Below are 16,661 nucleotides of genomic sequence, written 5' to 3'. Positions count from 1 at the left end.
TGCTGTCCTGGCCAGGCAGGCTGGGAGACAGGCAGCCAGAAGATGGCTGAAGGGAAACAAAATGGTGGGTTCTTGTGTGGGAAATGGGGTTCAGTGTAGGTGGAGAGGGGCAGGGGAGGGGACTCATTGGGTGGGTGACAAGCTGCCAGGGAGCACAGGGTGGGGGGCCCCTCAGCCCTTGGACTGGGGTCCCACCGGTTACTTGTTACGAAGATGGGGGGTCTGCTCCCATGGGAAGGTGGAGACTAGCACCTCGGGCCCCACTTGGGCATCTCGGGGTGTGCTGCCAGGCACATGTAGGTAATGTGGACCCCAGTCTGTGGGTCAGGGTCAGCTGTGAGTCAGGGTCTCCTGCTATGGTGTCAGGGTGTAGTGAGTAGGAAGTGAGGGACCCTTTCTCAGAGTTGGTGCTTCACGACACCCAGACGATTGGTCGCCTTGGCTAGCCCTAGCACCCAGACCCAGGAGAACATTGGAGTTTGGCCTTTGTCTGGAGAATCTGGGTTGGGTGTGTGTAGTTTGTATAGGAGTCCATGCTCGTGAGGAGTGTCTGGGGCTGTGTTCCTTCATCTGGGACCCCATTTCAGCCCAGGAAGTCTGATGGGAAGAGAGAGGCGCTGCGGCCAAGGTGGCCAGGAAGGGGCCATCCAGTCAGGAGGGCTCGGGGGGCGCCCTGGGCAGCTTCGGAGCTCTGTTGGGGCACAGCCCCCGTGCGCACACACTGCAAGCGGAGGGTTTCTGCGGAGCGGTGTGTGCATCTGCAGCCAGCCGTCGCTCCGCAGGCATGCTGGCCCAGATTGCCTTTATATCTGGTGTCTTTTTTTCTTCGTCTTTAAGTTTGGCAATCAAATCAAATTTTTAAAAGTAGTGCACGGGCCAGAGCAAACATCCCTGTGGGCTGTGTTTGTCACCCTCGCTTAGGGTAATGGGAGCCGCCTAGCGCCCCATGGGAGCAGCTGCATTCTGGGTTGAAGGCCTGGATGCGGGGGGGGGGGGCAGTGTGGGAAGGAAGCCTCCCCTGCTTCTCTGAGCCCATGTGCTGGCTTGACATCTGCGAGCCCAGAACTCCCTCAGCACCTCCAGCCCAGCCCCAGCCTCTCCCAGAGAGGCCACTGACCAAGTCAGTCAGAGGTCAGTTCCAAGGTCAGCTTCTGAAAAGCACCCTTGCCTTTGTCCTGCAGCCCCCAACATGTTCACATCCCACAATGCCCCTGAGGGCGGTGGGCTGGTGGCTCACGCCTGTCATCCTCCATACTCAGGAGGCTGAGATCTGAGGATCATGGTTCAAAGCCAGCCCAGCCCGGGTAGGAAAGTCCATGAGACTCTTATTTCCTGTTGACCACCAGAAAAGCAGATGTGGACTAGTGGCTTAAAGTAGTAGAGCACTAGCCATGACTAAACAGAGCTCAGGGACAGCACCCAAGCCCTGGGGTTAAGCCCTGTGGCCAACAAAAAACAATAAACATCCCAAAGAGCCTGTTCCATCCCTGGGTTGGCTTGGGGACTGGCTCCACTGACAGATGGTCCGGCGCAAGTAGAAGGATCTGGAAGAAACCGGCTTTATTCAGCTCGTGGCCAGCCCTCAGTGCCTGAAGCCCCCAGGAAGTTCAGACACCTTGGCCAGTGCCCCTGTGAAGTCCAGAGCTTTGCGCGTGCGCGTCTTGAGTTTGTTGATTTCCTGAGCCCAGGCTGGGGGGTAGGGAGTGGCCTTGGCCATTTGTGTGGGATTCTAATAGTCCGGGCTTGTTTGTCCGGCTTCCATCGTTTTCTCGGGCAGTAGACTTGCTGGTGGACTCTGGAGTTGGCACCTGAACCAGTTTCTGTTTGTCACCTACTGACACAGTTTCCCTCAACCTCCCACTTCAATATCTACCTAGCCCTGGGGACAGCGGGCCCTCCCTTGGCCCTTTGGGAGTTCCTGAGAACGAGGCCTGTGTGCGCCGGGCTTGCTGTGGAGGCTGGCGCGGGGTGGGCCTGGGCTCGGGACGGCGCGGTGGTCGCGGCACTGCCAGTCACCGAGCTGAGCGACGGCGGATGAGTCAGTGGAGATGGTGAAAGCTGGGGGGCTGGGGGACACACGGGACCCCTCATCACCTGCCTTGATGAAGTCACTCTCTTCTAAAAGGGGCAGGGCTGGGGCTGGGAAGGTGGCTCAGTGGTAGAGCGCTTGCCTTGCATGCATGAGGCCCTGGGTTCAATTCCTCAGCACCACATAAACAAAAAGAAAAAAGCTGGAAGTGGCGCCGTGACTCAAGTGGTAGAGCGCTAGCCTTGAGCTGAAGAGCTGAGGGGCAGCGTCCAGGCCCAGAGTTCAGGCCCCACGACTGGACCCAAAAAAATAAATAAAAGGGGCAAGGCTGGGGCCTGACAGGGTCTCCCACAAAACAAAGCACAGAATCAAAGGTTTGGAAAGACGAGTTCGCCTCCACGTGCCCCGGTGTCTATCTGTCAGGTGGGGAGGTGACATTTGCTGCCACTTAGACCTGTATAGAAGCCGGAGCTGTGCTTGGGCCCCTAAAAGTCTGCGGTGACACAGGTGGGGGGCGGCAGGGGGGCGGCGTGCCAGGGCCGCACACGCACGCGGGCAGAGCCAAGCAAGGAGACCGTCCTCGGGCCATGGAGCGCTGGGTTCCAGCAGGATGGAGTTGAGCTTCCTTGGGGGGCCCTCGGTGGCCCTGTGCTGTGCCTGCGTGTCAGGGCGCATCCGGACTCACTAGGCTCCTCGAAGATAGGGAGCAGATCCCCCCCCCGAGATGGTGGTGGAGAGGTGCCCCCAAGCACCTCAGATGCGCGGGAGTGACGGGGGGGCAGGGCACGCAGTCATCTAGAAGGCCGAGTGGCAGGGGGGAGCGAGCGATTGCTGTCCCCCCACCTTGCCTTCTCACAGCGTGTCATTTTCTGCTCATCCGTAAGCCTGCCTCGCAGCGGGGGCCCTGGCATCTGTCCCCTGGACGGAGGGTGGGCCTCCCCCAGCCACCGCCGCCAGCCTCTGGCACTCTAGCCAGCGGGGGGGGGGGGCGAGGGGTGGCCGTGCGCTCCTCCTACCCTGTGGCTTGTCCAGGGCGAGCATGGTCCTCCAGCACCCGCTCCGCCCCGCTGCCCTGGCCACCGCGGGGGAGCCACGACCTGCGCTGTCCCCAGGGAGGAGGGCGGCGGACCCTGCAGCCCTATCACAGGCTCTTCCTCCTCCTCTGCAGGGAGAAGAAGTGGGTGACTGTTGGTGACACGTCCCTGCGGATCTACAAGTGGGTCCCCGTGACAGAGCCGAAGGTTGACGATGTGAGTGTGAGGCTGGTCTCCTGCGGTGGGGCCGCCCATGGAAGGGGAGCCTGCCACCCGCTGCCAGTGCCGCCGGGAGGCGCCAGGGCCCAGATTGGGTCTAGACTGCTGGACCTGTGTCCGACCCCTCAAGGCCCCACCCTCCGGGGTGTAAGCCGTGTCTTCTGTGCTGAGGCCCGGGTTGCCTGTGGGAGCGTACCCGGTACAGGGCTGCCCCCCTCCCCATTGTGGCACTAAGCACTGACCGTCCTCCCAGCCCTGGGTCCAGGCTTCACAGAACTGCCCACTTCTCAGGCTGCACCTGTGGAGTTGATCGTCTTTAGATCTCTCCTCAGAGGTCAGGGAGGACACAGGCTTAGAGAGGTGAAGCCACTTTCCCAGGGTCATGGGCCTTCTGATGGTTGGGGTTGATGGTGGAGTTGGGTGGGCGGGGCGGGGTGGGAACAGGGAGCAGGGGCACTGGAACCGTTCCCGGTGGGATGTGGAAGTCTGGCTGGCCTCGTCCACTAGAGGGAGCTGGAGTGGCCGTTTCTGCCATCTTCACTTTCTGGCCTAACAAGTCTTGGGGCTCCAAGCAGGGCTAAGACTGTGAGATCTGTCACAGGCTGGCCGGCCTGTGCTGTCCCTGCTGGGAGCCTCAGTCCCTCCGTGAGCCTCTAACGGGCGAGCAGGGCAGCCCGGCTCCTGGCTGCCGGCTCCTGGCTTTGGCCTCGCCATTGTTAGGTGGTAGAGAAACGCCTGTTGCATTGGAGAAGATGTGTTCCCTGCTCTCAAGGAATGTCTAATCTCGTTGGGGAAGATAATTATAGAATAGCATGAAACAGACATGAGGGAGGTGCCAAGTGGAACATGACCAAGGAGAAAATGTAATAGACCGGCCGCCGGAGTGCGGGGCAGAGCTGCGGGCCGGGCAGGCGCGCTGGGCAGGGCTGGTGCTCCTGTTTTGTTTTGGTTTTTTTGGGGGGTGCTTGGTGACGTTTCTATGCTGAGCAAATGCAGTCTGTCACCTGGAGAGGGCACGGTGCTAACCCGTCTCCCCTCTGAGCCAGGAGGTAGAGTACTCCATTTTGCCCATTCTCTCCTTCCCCTGTGCCAGGCCAGCCCAGCTCAGTCACTAAAATGCAGATTCCTGGTCCCTGCCCCCAGATGGTAGATTCAGAACCCTGGAAGGCTGGGGCTGGAATCCACGATGTGAAGTGACAAACCCTTTGTTCTTGTAGACAGTACCCAATTATTATACAGTAACACTGTTTTATTTTTTTAAATTACAACTCTTTTACTTTTAATGAATTAATTTAAAATTTTTTCACTAGGCTGGGAAGGAGGCTCAGTGGTAGAGCGCTTGCCTTGCATGCATGAGGCCGTGGGTTTGATTCCTCAGTACCACATAAGCAGAAAAAGCTAAAAAAAAAAAAAAAATTTAGTGCTGGTCCTAGGCCTTGAACTCAGGGCCGAGGCACTGACCCTTAGCTTTTTTTTTTTTTTTTTTGGTCGGTTGCGTGGCTTGAACTCAGGGCTGGGTGTTGTCACTGAGCCTCTGTGCTCAAGGCTAGCGCTCTACCCCTTCACTTGACCCACAGCTCTACGTTTGTTTGGTTTTTTTTTTTCTGAATAGTTTATTGGAGGTAATAGTTTCAACAGACTTTTCTGCCTGGGATGGCTTTGAACCATGATCCTCAGATCTCAGCCACCTAGGATTCCAGGTGTGAGCCACCAGAGCCTGGCTCGGCCCTTAGCTTTTTTGCGCAAGACTGACACTCTACCACTGACATTGTTGCCACAGCTCTACTTTTGGCTTTTTGGAGATTAAAAAAAAAAGAAGAAGTCTCTCAGGCTCTTCTGCCTGGTCTAGCTTTGAGCCGCGATGCTCAGCTCTCAGGCTGCGTAGCTAATGGACAGCGGTGGTTTCTAACATGCTTCTCTGCGGCTCTGGTGGCGTGCCCGCCCGGCATGTGCACGGCCCTGTATGATTCTTAGCACTGATGGAAAAAAAGATGCAAATAGGATGGCACCAAAAGGGTCTCCTTCACCCTCACCCCTCTGGGTTTTCTATCCCCCGGGGGGCCGGGCTGCCAGAGCTTTGGCGGGGGGGGGGCGGCGGAGGGGGCCGGTCCCGGGCTCCTCTGGGCATGGCTTCAGACGGGGCAGTGGGTGGCCTTTCCCGAGAGAAGCAGCCATTCTGCTGTGTGGTGTGCAGGCCACAGGTGATGGCCCCACAGACAGACAGGATTCGTTGCAGGGCACGGTAGCTGGCCTGGCCCCAGAAACCAATTCCAGCGTGGGCACGGCCCGCGCTGCCTACACTTGGGGGCTCCAAGTTGACCAGAGGGATCCGACATTCCTACCACTCCCCGGGGTTGGCATGTGTGCCTCTGTGCACACGCGCACACACACACTCACACACACTCACAACTTGGTGACCTGGTTTCTGCTCCCATTTTCCCCTCCAGAAAAACAAGAATAAGAAGAAGGGTAAAGACGAGAAGTGCGGCTCGGAAGTGACCACTCCGGAGGACAGCTCGTCTCCGGGGATGATGGACATGCACGGTGAGCGCTGCGGAGAGCCTCTGCCCGCGGCTCTGCGCCTGCGCGCGCGCGCCCAGCCTTTGCGACACTCTCAGTTGTGTTTTTGTTTTTCCAGCAGGTTTGTTCACATTCCAGGCAAGGGGTAGGAGGGCTGGGCAAGAGCGAGAGGCCTCTGTGCCAAGGAGAAGGCTTCCGTGAAGGAGGGCAAGTTTGTTTACCCCAGTGCACCAGGCCAAGAAACACAGAGAAACCAGGGATATAAATACAAGCCCCTCTCTCCACTCGAGACCAAGCTCACAGACATTTCCATGGGCCCTGTGTGCCCAGGCGCGGGTTGGAGGGTATATGTTTCTTTTTCCTCCCAGGCTGGGATACCACTTCCGTTTTGCTCTGCTACTGGCACACTCTGGACTGGGCTCTGACGTCCAGTTCACCTCAGCAGCGCCGGCAGCGCCTTCCACCCACCCTGCCTGCCCGGCTTGCTGGCCGCCTTGGTTTTAAAGCTTGTAGCCTGAAAGCCACAGGCACCCGTGGCTCACGCCTGTCATCCTAGCTACTCACAAGGCTGAGAGATCTGAGGATCAGAGTTCAAAGCCAGCTGGGCAGGGAAGTTTGTGAGACTTATCTCTAGTTAACTATCAAGTGGAGGTGTGACTCAAGTAATAGAGCACCAGCCTTAAGCAAAAAAGCTAAGCCAGAGCAAGAAGCCCTGAGGCCAAGGCCTAGTGTTTGTATACACACACGTACGCGCGCACACTGTGCGCACGCACACGCACACACACACAATTGTGACTTGTGTCCTCTGCAGTGTAGTCCAGTAGCATGATTTAACTTGTGTCCTGGGGTCTCCTCCTTGCTGGTGTTGTTTTCTCTTCCTCATATGGCTTCATGAAATGTCCGCAACCCACACGCACATGTCAACCAGCCCAGCTCAGAACACCAGCTTCCTGGCCAGCCACAGTGAGCCCTCAAACCCCTCCCGCTCGTTCCTGCCCTACAGAAAGCCACAAGCCAGATTCACGCATAAATGCTCTGTTTTGTTTTTTATGTGTGTGTAGGTAGTGGGGCTTGGGAGAGTGGCCTGGCTGGGGATTGGAGGCTGGACGGGGTGGGGGTGGGTATGGGGGGGGGACGTTGTAGGACAGAGGTCAGGCGACCAGGCCAGGCTATACCATAGAGCCGGGGCTACTCATTCAACCTCCACCGCATTTAAATCCATGGGATGTGCCCAGCAATACCCACTGCCTGAGAGTCACCGTGACAAGTCAGTAACCGCTTAAAAGCTGCTTTGGAGTCAGCTGGGCGCTGGTGGCTCATGCTTGTAATCCTAGCTACTCAGGAGGCTGAGATCTGAGGATTGAGGTTCAAAGCCAGCCCAGGCAGGAAAGTCCATGAGACTCGTCTCCAATAAACCACTCAGGAAACCAGAAGTGGCGCTGTGGCTCAAGCGGTAGAGCACACGCCTTGAGCTGAAGGGCACAGGGACAGTGCTCAAGCCCAGAGTTCAAGCCCCACGACCAACCAAAAAAAAAAGCTTTTGAGTCTTAACAGCTACGGTTAAGAAGGTGGCACAGCACAGCATGAATAGCAAGGTTCCATTTTATAGATGAAGAAACTGAGGCTCAGAGAGCCAGGCCCCAGTACTGCCCCCAAACCAAGAAGAACAAGGTGCTCAGAGCCTGGTACAGAGTAGTACCCAGGAATGTTGGGGGCTTTTTTTTTTTTTTTAATTTCCCTGACTCTAGGTGCACTGTGACTGGAAAAGATGACCTCAGATGACGGTGATTTTTTTTGTTGTTGTTGTGGGGCTTGAACCCTGGGCCTGGGCGCTGTCCCTCAGCTCTTCAACTCAAGGCTAATGCTTTACTACTTGAGCCACAGCGCCACTTGTGGTTTTCTGGTGGTTCATTGGAGATCAGAGTCTCACAGCCTTTCCCTCCTGAGATGGCTTTGAACCTCGATCCTCAGGTCTCAGCCTCCTGAGTAGCTGGGATTACAGGTGTGAGTCACCGCACCCAGCTAAATAGTGATACTTTTTAAGTGACCACTTGGGTATCTGCAGTTTTATAAACACCAGGCCATGTTTGCTGCATCCATTTTTTTTTCTAGTGTGTGAAGTTTTCTAAATAAACAGGAGGCCATGTGCTGCCCTTGTGCATAGAGGGCAGCCTGCAGGGCCGCGGGCAGCCTGCGGCGAGCACTCGGAAGCCCGATGTCGGAGGCCGCACCGCACCGTCCGGTCCCTTCCTGCGTGCACTCCAGCCAGTGGCATTTCTCTGTGTCCGCTGTGCCACGATCACGTCTCACAAACTCAGCAGTAATTCTGTAATAGCTTGAAAAGCCCAGACCATATGCAGATTTTCCCAATGGCTCCACAGTGTGTACAGCGGGCACATTCCAAGCGGACCCAAGTTATGTCCATGTGTCATATTTCGTCCTCTGTTCTCTCAAGTTTCTTTAATCTTCGGTAATCTTCCCTGATCCCTCCTTTCTTGCTTTGAGTGTGTGCGCGTGTGCAAGGCCTCCTGCCTTCTACGGGCTGGCGCTCCACCAACCGAGCCACACCTCCCTTCCCCCGTTATTGTGCAGTAACCGAAGTCAGTCTAGAGGTGTGGAATGTTCTGGTTTCGTGGATCATGTCTGTTCTTCATATTGCTTTGTGGTTCCATGCAGACATTTTCTGGCAGTCTTCGCCCAGAATTAGATATTTTAAATACGTCGGCAAAATAACAATAATAGTAATATAAAGGACACGTCGGGCCTCTGGACACTGTGCTCCCTGCGGGAGCCAGGCAGCGGCGGCCCAGGCCGCGCTCAGCATCCTGTGCCTCACAGGAGCCAGGGCAGCCCGGACAGCCAGGAGCTGGCGGCCGACCTGCGCCTTCCTGGGAGAGCTTCGGCCGGGCTCTAAGCACTGAGGCACGGGCGGCTGAGCCTCACCCCTGCCTCTCCGCTGCTGCCGATGTCATCTGCGCCCTCTTCCCCCACACAGATGACAACAGCAACCAGAGCTCCATAGCGGACGCCTCCCCCATCAAGCAGGAGAACAGCAGCCACTCCAGCCCCGCTCCAGAGCCCACCACAGCCGTGCCCAGTGATGGCGCCGAAGCCAAGGCCGACGAGGTGCAGACCGACGGGAAGGAGCACCCCGGGACTGAAGGTACAACGCTGCCCTCTGGGGCAGGGATGTGCAGGGGTCACCCTCCAGCCAGCCTGAAGTCAGTCATGGGACGGGTATTTAGGGAGGCCCTGTCACATGCCAGCCCCATACCATGACAGCAGAAGAGAGGTAAGAGAATGTATCCCCGCTGAGGCGACCCAACTGAGCATTGCAGGCAGAGGAGCAGGCAGTGCCAAGGCCCTGAGGCAGGAGCAGGGGTGGGGGTGATGGGAGAAGAGTGGATAGAAGTCTAGAAAAGCAACACGGGGGAGGGGGGGCTGGGAATGTGGCTTAATGGTAGAGCGCTTGCCTGGCATGCATGAGGCCCTGGGTTCGATTCCTCGGTGCCACATAAAGTAAAATAAAAGCAAAGTAACATGGTCAGAGAGGAGCTTGGGCTTCCAGTGTGATGAGCTCCGAAGGCCGCCGTGCTTCCCCAGGCAGGGGAATGAGGCAGGCAGCAGCTGGGGGTGACATCACTAAAGAGCTCAGAGCATAGGACAGAGCAGCTCAGCGCACAGGACAGAGCAGCTCAGCGCACAGGACAGCAGCGGAGGGCCAGGGTGCGGGCAGGGCCTGAACCGGGGGCGGTGCGGGGAGGCGGAATATAGCTAGCTATTGTTTTCCGTCGCCATTGGAAAGTCAGTTGTCAGCGTGGGGACGTGTCATGGTGGCCCTGGCATACGTCTTGTTTGCTTGTTTGTGGCGCTCGTGAGCCCCACGTCTCCCTCCCGCGTGGGGATGACAGGCCTGGGCCGGGTGACAGGCCCCGGCCGCATGTCCGGAGAGCGAGAGCATCGCCGTACAGAGCCGTGCTGCTGCTGCAGGTGTTCATCGCCGTGCGTTTGGAAGGAGGGAAGGCGACACTGGCATACGGTTTCAGTGTTGGCTGTGGGTGCGTGTGGTGGAGGGTGCTCACCCCCAGCTGTCTAGAAGGTGGAGACGGACAGGAAAGGACCGCGGACAGCGCACCTGCCGGCGCCGCCGCCTTACAAACCAGTGCTGCAGCCAGTGCTGCGGCGCGGGGCTGCGGAGCCCGGCTGTCATCTCCCGGCAGGCGGCCCCTCACTGGGCCAGTCCGCACCCCGTGAGTTTGTAGCACCCCTTTTAGAGCACCTCCGGGACCAGGGGACCAGCGTGGTGGCCCAGGGTTGGGGTGAGCCCCAGAGTGCCATCCCCAGTACCACAAAAGCAAAAGCCCTGGCTGGTCCTGGCGGGCAGAGCGTTGGCCGCGGGGCGGGACAGACAGGACTTCCCCTGGGGGCCATTGGTTCCCAACTTACTTTTTTTTTCCAGTACTGGGGTTTGAACTCAGGGCTTCACGCTGGCTGGACAGGCACTGTATTACTTGAGCCACACTTCCAGACCTTTTTTTTTTTCCTCTCTCCCTCTATTCTTTTTTATTTAATTTTATTTATTTTGTGCCAGTCCTGGGGCTTGAACGCAGGCTCTGGGCACTGTCACTGAGCTTTTGTACTCAAAGCCAGCACCCTACCACTTGAGCCACAGCTCCAGTTCTGGCTTCTTGGTATGCATTTAATTGGAGACAAGAATCTTACAGACCTTGCTGCCTGCGCTGGCTTTGAACCACCATCCTCTGATCTCAGCCTCCTGAGTTGCTAGGATCGCAGGCGTGAGCCACCGGCATTCTGCTTCTGGTTATTTTTAAGATAAGGTCCTGCTTTGTGCCCAGGCAGGCCTGGACTATGATCCTCCAGTATATTCTTCCTGCTATAACTGGCAGGTATACTTCACTGTGCATAGCTATTGGTTGGCATAGGGTCTCTAGAACTTTCTTATCCCGATCCTTTTTTTTTTTTTTTTTGGTCAGTCATGGAGCTTGAACTCTGGGCCTGGGCGCTGTCGCTCAGCTCTTCAGCTCAATGTGAGTGCTCTACCACTTGAGCCACAGCACCATTTCCAGTTTTCTGGTTGTTTATTGGAAATAAGAGTCACTGACTTTCCTGTCCAGGCTGACTTTGAACTGTGATCCTCAGATCTCAGCCTCCTGAGTAGCTAGGATTACAGGCGTGATCCACCAGCGCCCGGCTCTAGAACTTTCTCTCTTTTTTTTTTTTTTTTTTTGCGGGTCGTGGGCCTGAACTCTGGGCCTGGGCGCTGTCCCTAGCTCTTCAGCTCAAGGCTAGCGCTCTACCACTTGAGCCACAGCGCCACTTCCAGCTTTTTCTGCTTATATGGTGCTGAGGAATTGAACCCAGGGCCTCATGCATACAAGCCAAGCACTCTACCACTGAGCCACCTTCCCAGCCCCTTTAGAACTTTCTTATCCCCATCTCTTGCTGGCCTGGAACCATTGGTCTTCCCAGTCTTCTCCTCCCAGGAAGCTAAGATTACAGGCATGGCCACCATTTTTGTTTTCTTTTAAATGCTCAGTCCTCTAGGGAGTTTCCCACCCTGTGTCTTTGTACCTTTGTGCAGGTTCGTACGGAACCTGTGCCCTGCAGGAGACCTATTTGGTCATGGTGCTTGTCTAGCAACACACACACACACACACTTGCATACACACACACACACACACACACACACACAGGTGGATGGAACTAAAGTGTAGCTACATGTAGCAGGAATTCTCAGGGCCGATATTTCCCCAGATGGAGGAGGGGTGACCCTGCAGGAAAGGAAGCCAGCAGCACCCCGGGGTGCTCCGACTGGAGGCCAGTGTCCCCGAGGGAAGCACGCTGCTCACGCCTGCCCTCCCCTCACAGCTCGGGCTACACGGCACCCCGGGCTTCCTGAGCCAGGGTCCTGGCTGGCGTCCTTAACTATGTGGCCCTGGGCAGGCGGCCACCCCTCACCCCCAGTCACCCCCCCCCCGTGCACCTCCTGTTTCCTGGTTCCTAAAATGGGCCGGATAGAAGTGGCCACCCTACAGGGTGGCGGCGGAGGCGGCGGCGGCGGCGGGCTGCATGCAGCTGGGGTGCGGGCGGGCACAGGCACGTCTGTGGGCGTGCCCCAGCTTTGTTCCCTCCCTCATGGTGTCTGCCTGACGCCCGCTTCTCCTGAGTCTGGGGATCCCTTTGCCACCCAGGGCCCGTCAGATCCCAGACGCAGGAGTGTGTTTGGGGGCTGCACGCGTGTCGCTAGGCGTGTCGCCACGCATTTCACACCCTCTCCTCTGTGCAGCCCCACCCCCAGGCGTTCCAGGCTTGGACTGGACCCACGCCAGGGTCCTCTCCTGGCCCCCAGGCCCGGGGCCTGCGCCCCGCCGTCGGGGCGCAGGAACGGCACAGGTGAGAGGCTGGGGAGCCGCTGGGTGCCGCAGCCACTCCGCTGACCTTGCCATGAACTTGTTTACCACGCCGTGAGCTCAGGCAGTGACGGAACGGCCAACTCCCTGGACTAAATTTAGGCCCCAGGAAAATCAAGTTTCCCCTGGGTGTACTTCAGCAGCCTGCCTCAGCTCCCTGCGCCCACAGCCCGGCCCGGCCCAAGGCCTCTGCTCTCTGCAAACCCCAAGAAAGGTCAAGGGGGGCAGAGGGGGGTGCACCGGAGACAGCCGCTCTCCTGATGCAGAGCCGGGCTTAGCCCCAGGGCTCACTCCCCAGGGCCCACGGGAGAAAACGCTGTCACCGTTTTCAAGTGCACAGCGATTGGCACGTAGAACCTTCGCTATGTTGTGCCAACACCTCTTTAGTTCACCCGAAAAAGAAACTCCCTACTCTCCAGTCCCTCACTCTCATCCTGTCCCCCATCCTGATACCGCCGCTCGGCTTCCGGTCCGTGTGGAGTGATTTCCCCGCGCAGGGCCTGGGAGACAGCGTCCCCTCCGGGCCACACGCATTTGCTTCCGGCTTCTGCAGAGTTAGCCTCCCGTCAGGTTCACCCACGGGTGCATTTCAGTGCTGCAGTTCAGTCTTTCTGACAGAAGAGTGCTCCATCTGATGGACAGACCTCCTGTTTATCCATTCAGCCCATTTACGGGTAGGCTGTTCCCACCTTTGGCCTATTTTGAATAGTGCTGTTGTGAACATTAACGTTCAAATATTTATTTGAGCCGGGCGTGATGCCACATGCCTGCAATTCCAGCCACTCTGGAGAGATAGAACTTCAATTCAAGGCCAGTCCAGGCAAAATCAAGAGGCTCTATCTGCTGGGCACCAGTGGCGCATGCCTAGTTACTGAGGAGGCTCAGATCTGAGGATCAGGGTTCAAAGCCAGCCGAGGCAGGAAAGTCTCTGTTAAGCACCAAAATAGCCAGAAGTGGAACTGTGATAACTAGCCTTCAGCAAAAAACGCTCCAGGACAGCACTCAAGCCCTGAGCTCATGCATCAGGAGTAACACAAAGGAGGGGGGGTTGCTAGCTGAAGAAAAATCCAATGCAAAACAGGCTGAGTGTGGCTCAACTACAATTGCTTGAATTTTTGTTCTTGGTTGTGCCAGTACTGGGCTTGAAAGCAAAGCCTGGGAGCTGTCCCTCAGCTTTTTTTTTTTTTTTTGGTCGATCGTGGGGCTGAACTCTGGGCCTGGGCGCTGTCCCTCAGCTCTTCAGCTCAAGGCGAGCGCTCTACCACTTGAGCCACAGCGCCACTTCCGGTTTTTTTCTTTTTGCTTATGTGGTGCTGAGGAATCGAACCCAGGGCCTCAGGCATGCAAGGCAAGTGCTCTACCACTGAGCCACCTTCCCAGCCCCCTTTCTTTCTTTCTCCTCCTCTTTTGGAGGAGTTTTTGTTGGACAGTCCAGGCTGGCCTGGACATTGCCATTCTCCTGATTTAGTTTTCCCAGTGGCGGGATGTGGCATGTGCCGCCATGCTGGTCTTCCCAGACCCATTTATTCATTGCTGGCACTGGAGCTCGATCCTCCCGCCTCAGGTTCATCTGTAGCTATAGAGGCTCCAGCTACTGTTTTAGCTGACATTTTAAAATAGCTACTGCTGTTTATTTATTATTTATTCATTTAACGCGTGTGCATATGTGTGTGCACAAGCTAGTACTGGGGCTTGAACTTAGGTCCTGTGCTCCTACTTAGCTTTTTTACTCAAGGCTGGTCTACATTTGAGGCACACTTCTACTCCTGGTCTTTTGCTGGTTAGTTGGAGAGAAATCAGATATTTAGGCTTTAAGCCCAAAGTCCAGGAGTCCCAAGTTAAGTTTAGTCACCAGCCCCCAGATGACCAATAGAGCCAGGGGAGGGCGAAGGGAGGTTTATTGTCCGGCAGCACCAGGGGGCAGCGGGAGGCAGACAGCTCTCCAGCACATCTCCAGCCATCTGGGTGGGAGAATAGATGAGTAGAACTAGGGGGTGAAATTGGGATTAGAAAGATATGCGTAGTTAAAATAGTCTGGGTGACCTTATCTAAGTGATGGTGAAGATCACCTGGAGGAATTCTCAGGGTCTCCCGAGTTGGGGCTGTTTTCCTGGCCATGATAAGAAGGTTCTGCCTATCTGAGAGTTCGCCTCCCACCCCAGATGCTTTCCTCACAGAATCCTCTCTTTCTTCCCGGAGCCCAAGGTGAGTGCAAGGGCAAGGCAGCCAAGAATAGAGAACAGCTCAGACCCAAAGACACAGGCACAGGGCAGGGAGGCCTTCCAGCTCATTCCCCTAGGACCCAGCAAAAGCACCTTTTAAGTTACTACTTACAAGAGTAGGAGCTGGAGTCCAGAGGCAGACAGCCACCGTGTCACCGAGAATGGATGAGGGCTTCCCTCAGATTCCCATAGGTTCTTTTTTTCTTCTTTTGTCAGTCATGGGGCTTGAACTCTGGGCCTGGGCGCTGTCCCTCAGTTTTTCAGCTGTCGACTAGCACTCTACCACTTGAGCCTCAGCCCCACTTCCCGCTTTTTCTGCTTATGTGGTGCTGAGGAATCGAACCCAGGGTCTCATGCATGCAAGGCAAGCACTCTACCACTGAGCCACCTTCCCAGACCTCCCACAGGTTCTTGAGATCCATTCATGAAAAGCATTTCAGAGTGGAGAGTCCCACGGGGTGAAAGTGTTAGCAAGCATTTGTTTAGCATAAGGTCAAAGTTGGGAGAAAAAAAACCCAACACAAGTCATTTCCTGCCCTTACTTAGAACAGGGCGCTGGTGGCTCATGCCTGTAATCCTAGCTACTGAGATCCGAGGATCAAGGTTCAAAGCCAAACTGGGCAGGCAGGAAAGTCCTTGAGACGCTTATCTCCAATAAACCAATAGAACACTGGAAGTAGCGCTGTGGCTCAAGTGATAGAGTGCTTTGCCTTGAGCTGAAGAGCTGAGGGACAGTGCCCAGGCCCAGAGTTCAAGACCCACTACGGAAAAAGAAAAGAAAAGAAAAAGAAACTCTCTCTCTGTGTGATTGCAGATGAGTCTCATGGACTTTCTTCCTACCAGTACTCGCTCTGAACCACGGTCCTCAGATTTCAGCCTCCAGAGTAGCTGACATTACAAACATGAGCTCTGAAGCTGGCTTGGCCTTGGTTCTTTTGGAGCTGTGTGAAAGTGCTTGGGTTTGCTGTCTGGCAACCCGTAGCCCTTAGGCAATGGTTCTGGTAGCAGCTGGGTGTTAACTTATTATTATTCGTAAATACAGAGTGAGGTGAGCTTCAGGGTTTCCTTTTCTCAGCTAGCTTTCACCTGCCATCTCTCTCTAGTCAGTAATAGCGTTGTCAGGATGGGTCCCCGCCTGGGGTCCCAGCCCTCCAGCCCTTAGCACTAAATGAAGGAAGCTGAATTGCAGCGGGGCTCCAATCCCCAGACTGAGTGATTCAAAAATACTGCGATTTCCTTTCCTCTCTGGCCCCAGGACGCCCTCACTTGGCCCCGGGGATGTTCGCGTCCGGCCACAGCCTTAGGGAAATCCCCACCTCCGGGTTTCAACCGTCATCTCTGCATCAATAAAATGGGGACAGTGACCTCCACGCCCACCGGGAAGGAGCCGGGCGCCGGCGGTCACGCCTGCAATCCCAGCTACTGAGGAGGCTGAGAGCTGAGGGTCGCAGTTCGAAGCCAGCCCGGGCAGGAACGTCTGTGAGACTCTGGTCTTCCAAAGAACCACGAGGGAAAAGAAAAGCCATCAGTGGCGCTGTGGCTCACGGTGCTAGGGCGCGGGCCTAGAGCCCCGAGGGCCCGGGGACCGCGCGGGCCTAGAGCCCCGAGGGCCCGGGGACCGCGCGGGCCTAGAGCCCCGAGGGCCCGGGGCCCGCGTGGGGCCCGCGTTCAAACCCCTGCGCCCACGAGAGCGCAAACCAGGAAGAAGCTCTGAACCTCAGTTCCCGGCTGGGCAGAGGACAGCCGGCTTGGGAGGGAGCCCCACCCTCACCCCCACCCCTCTCCCTCCCACCCCACCCGCACCCGCCGCTGGCTGAGCAGGCCAGGCCCCCGGCAGAGCTCGGAGCCGCTCTCCCAGGGCAGGGGCGGAGCCAGGCGGGGCAGGGGGCGGGGACCAGAAGCTCCGACTCCTCCCCCTTCCCCCAAGCAGGAAAGGGGCGGGGCCTGGGTCTCGCCACGCCCTCGCCTGGGGGGAGGGAGTGGGAGAGTGAGAGTGGGGCGGAACGGAGGCGTGGCTTCTGGTTTCTTTTTCTTTTTCTTTTTTTTTTGTCCGCCTGCTTAAGGGAAGGTTCGCCTGCGACTTTAAGAGGCCGAGGCGGGCGTGCGATTGGCCGAGACGCCTGGGTGACGTCACGGAGGGCTGGGCGCCCTCCCCCTCCGGCCCCGCCCCGCCCCGCCGCGCGCTCGCGGACAGTCCGCGCGAGGG

General features: G+C 57.0%; 1 protein-coding gene across 1 annotated transcript in view; it reads left to right on the top strand.

Annotated features, from left to right (window-relative positions):
* The first annotated feature begins 2,753 nt into the window (after positions 1–2,753).
* The window catches only part of Bcl7a (B-cell CLL/lymphoma 7A), a 16,614-nt gene continuing 2,706 nt past the window's right edge, over positions 2,754–16,661 (top strand). The window contains exons 1-4 of the mRNA XM_013023072.1: positions 2,754–2,767; positions 3,198–3,279; positions 5,730–5,826; positions 8,798–8,965. Of these exons, the coding sequence (XP_012878526.1) occupies positions 2,754–2,767; positions 3,198–3,279; positions 5,730–5,826; positions 8,798–8,965 (361 nt within the window). The remainder of the gene's footprint in view (positions 2,768–3,197; positions 3,280–5,729; positions 5,827–8,797; positions 8,966–16,661) is intronic.

Source organism: Dipodomys ordii, unplaced genomic scaffold (assembly GCF_000151885.1).
Source record: "Dipodomys ordii isolate 6190 unplaced genomic scaffold, Dord_2.0 Scaffold66, whole genome shotgun sequence".
NCBI lineage: Eukaryota > Metazoa > Chordata > Mammalia > Rodentia > Heteromyidae > Dipodomys > Dipodomys ordii.
The sequence above is the reverse complement of the archived record's forward strand: the minus strand, read 5'-3'. Positions and strand labels throughout refer to the sequence as shown.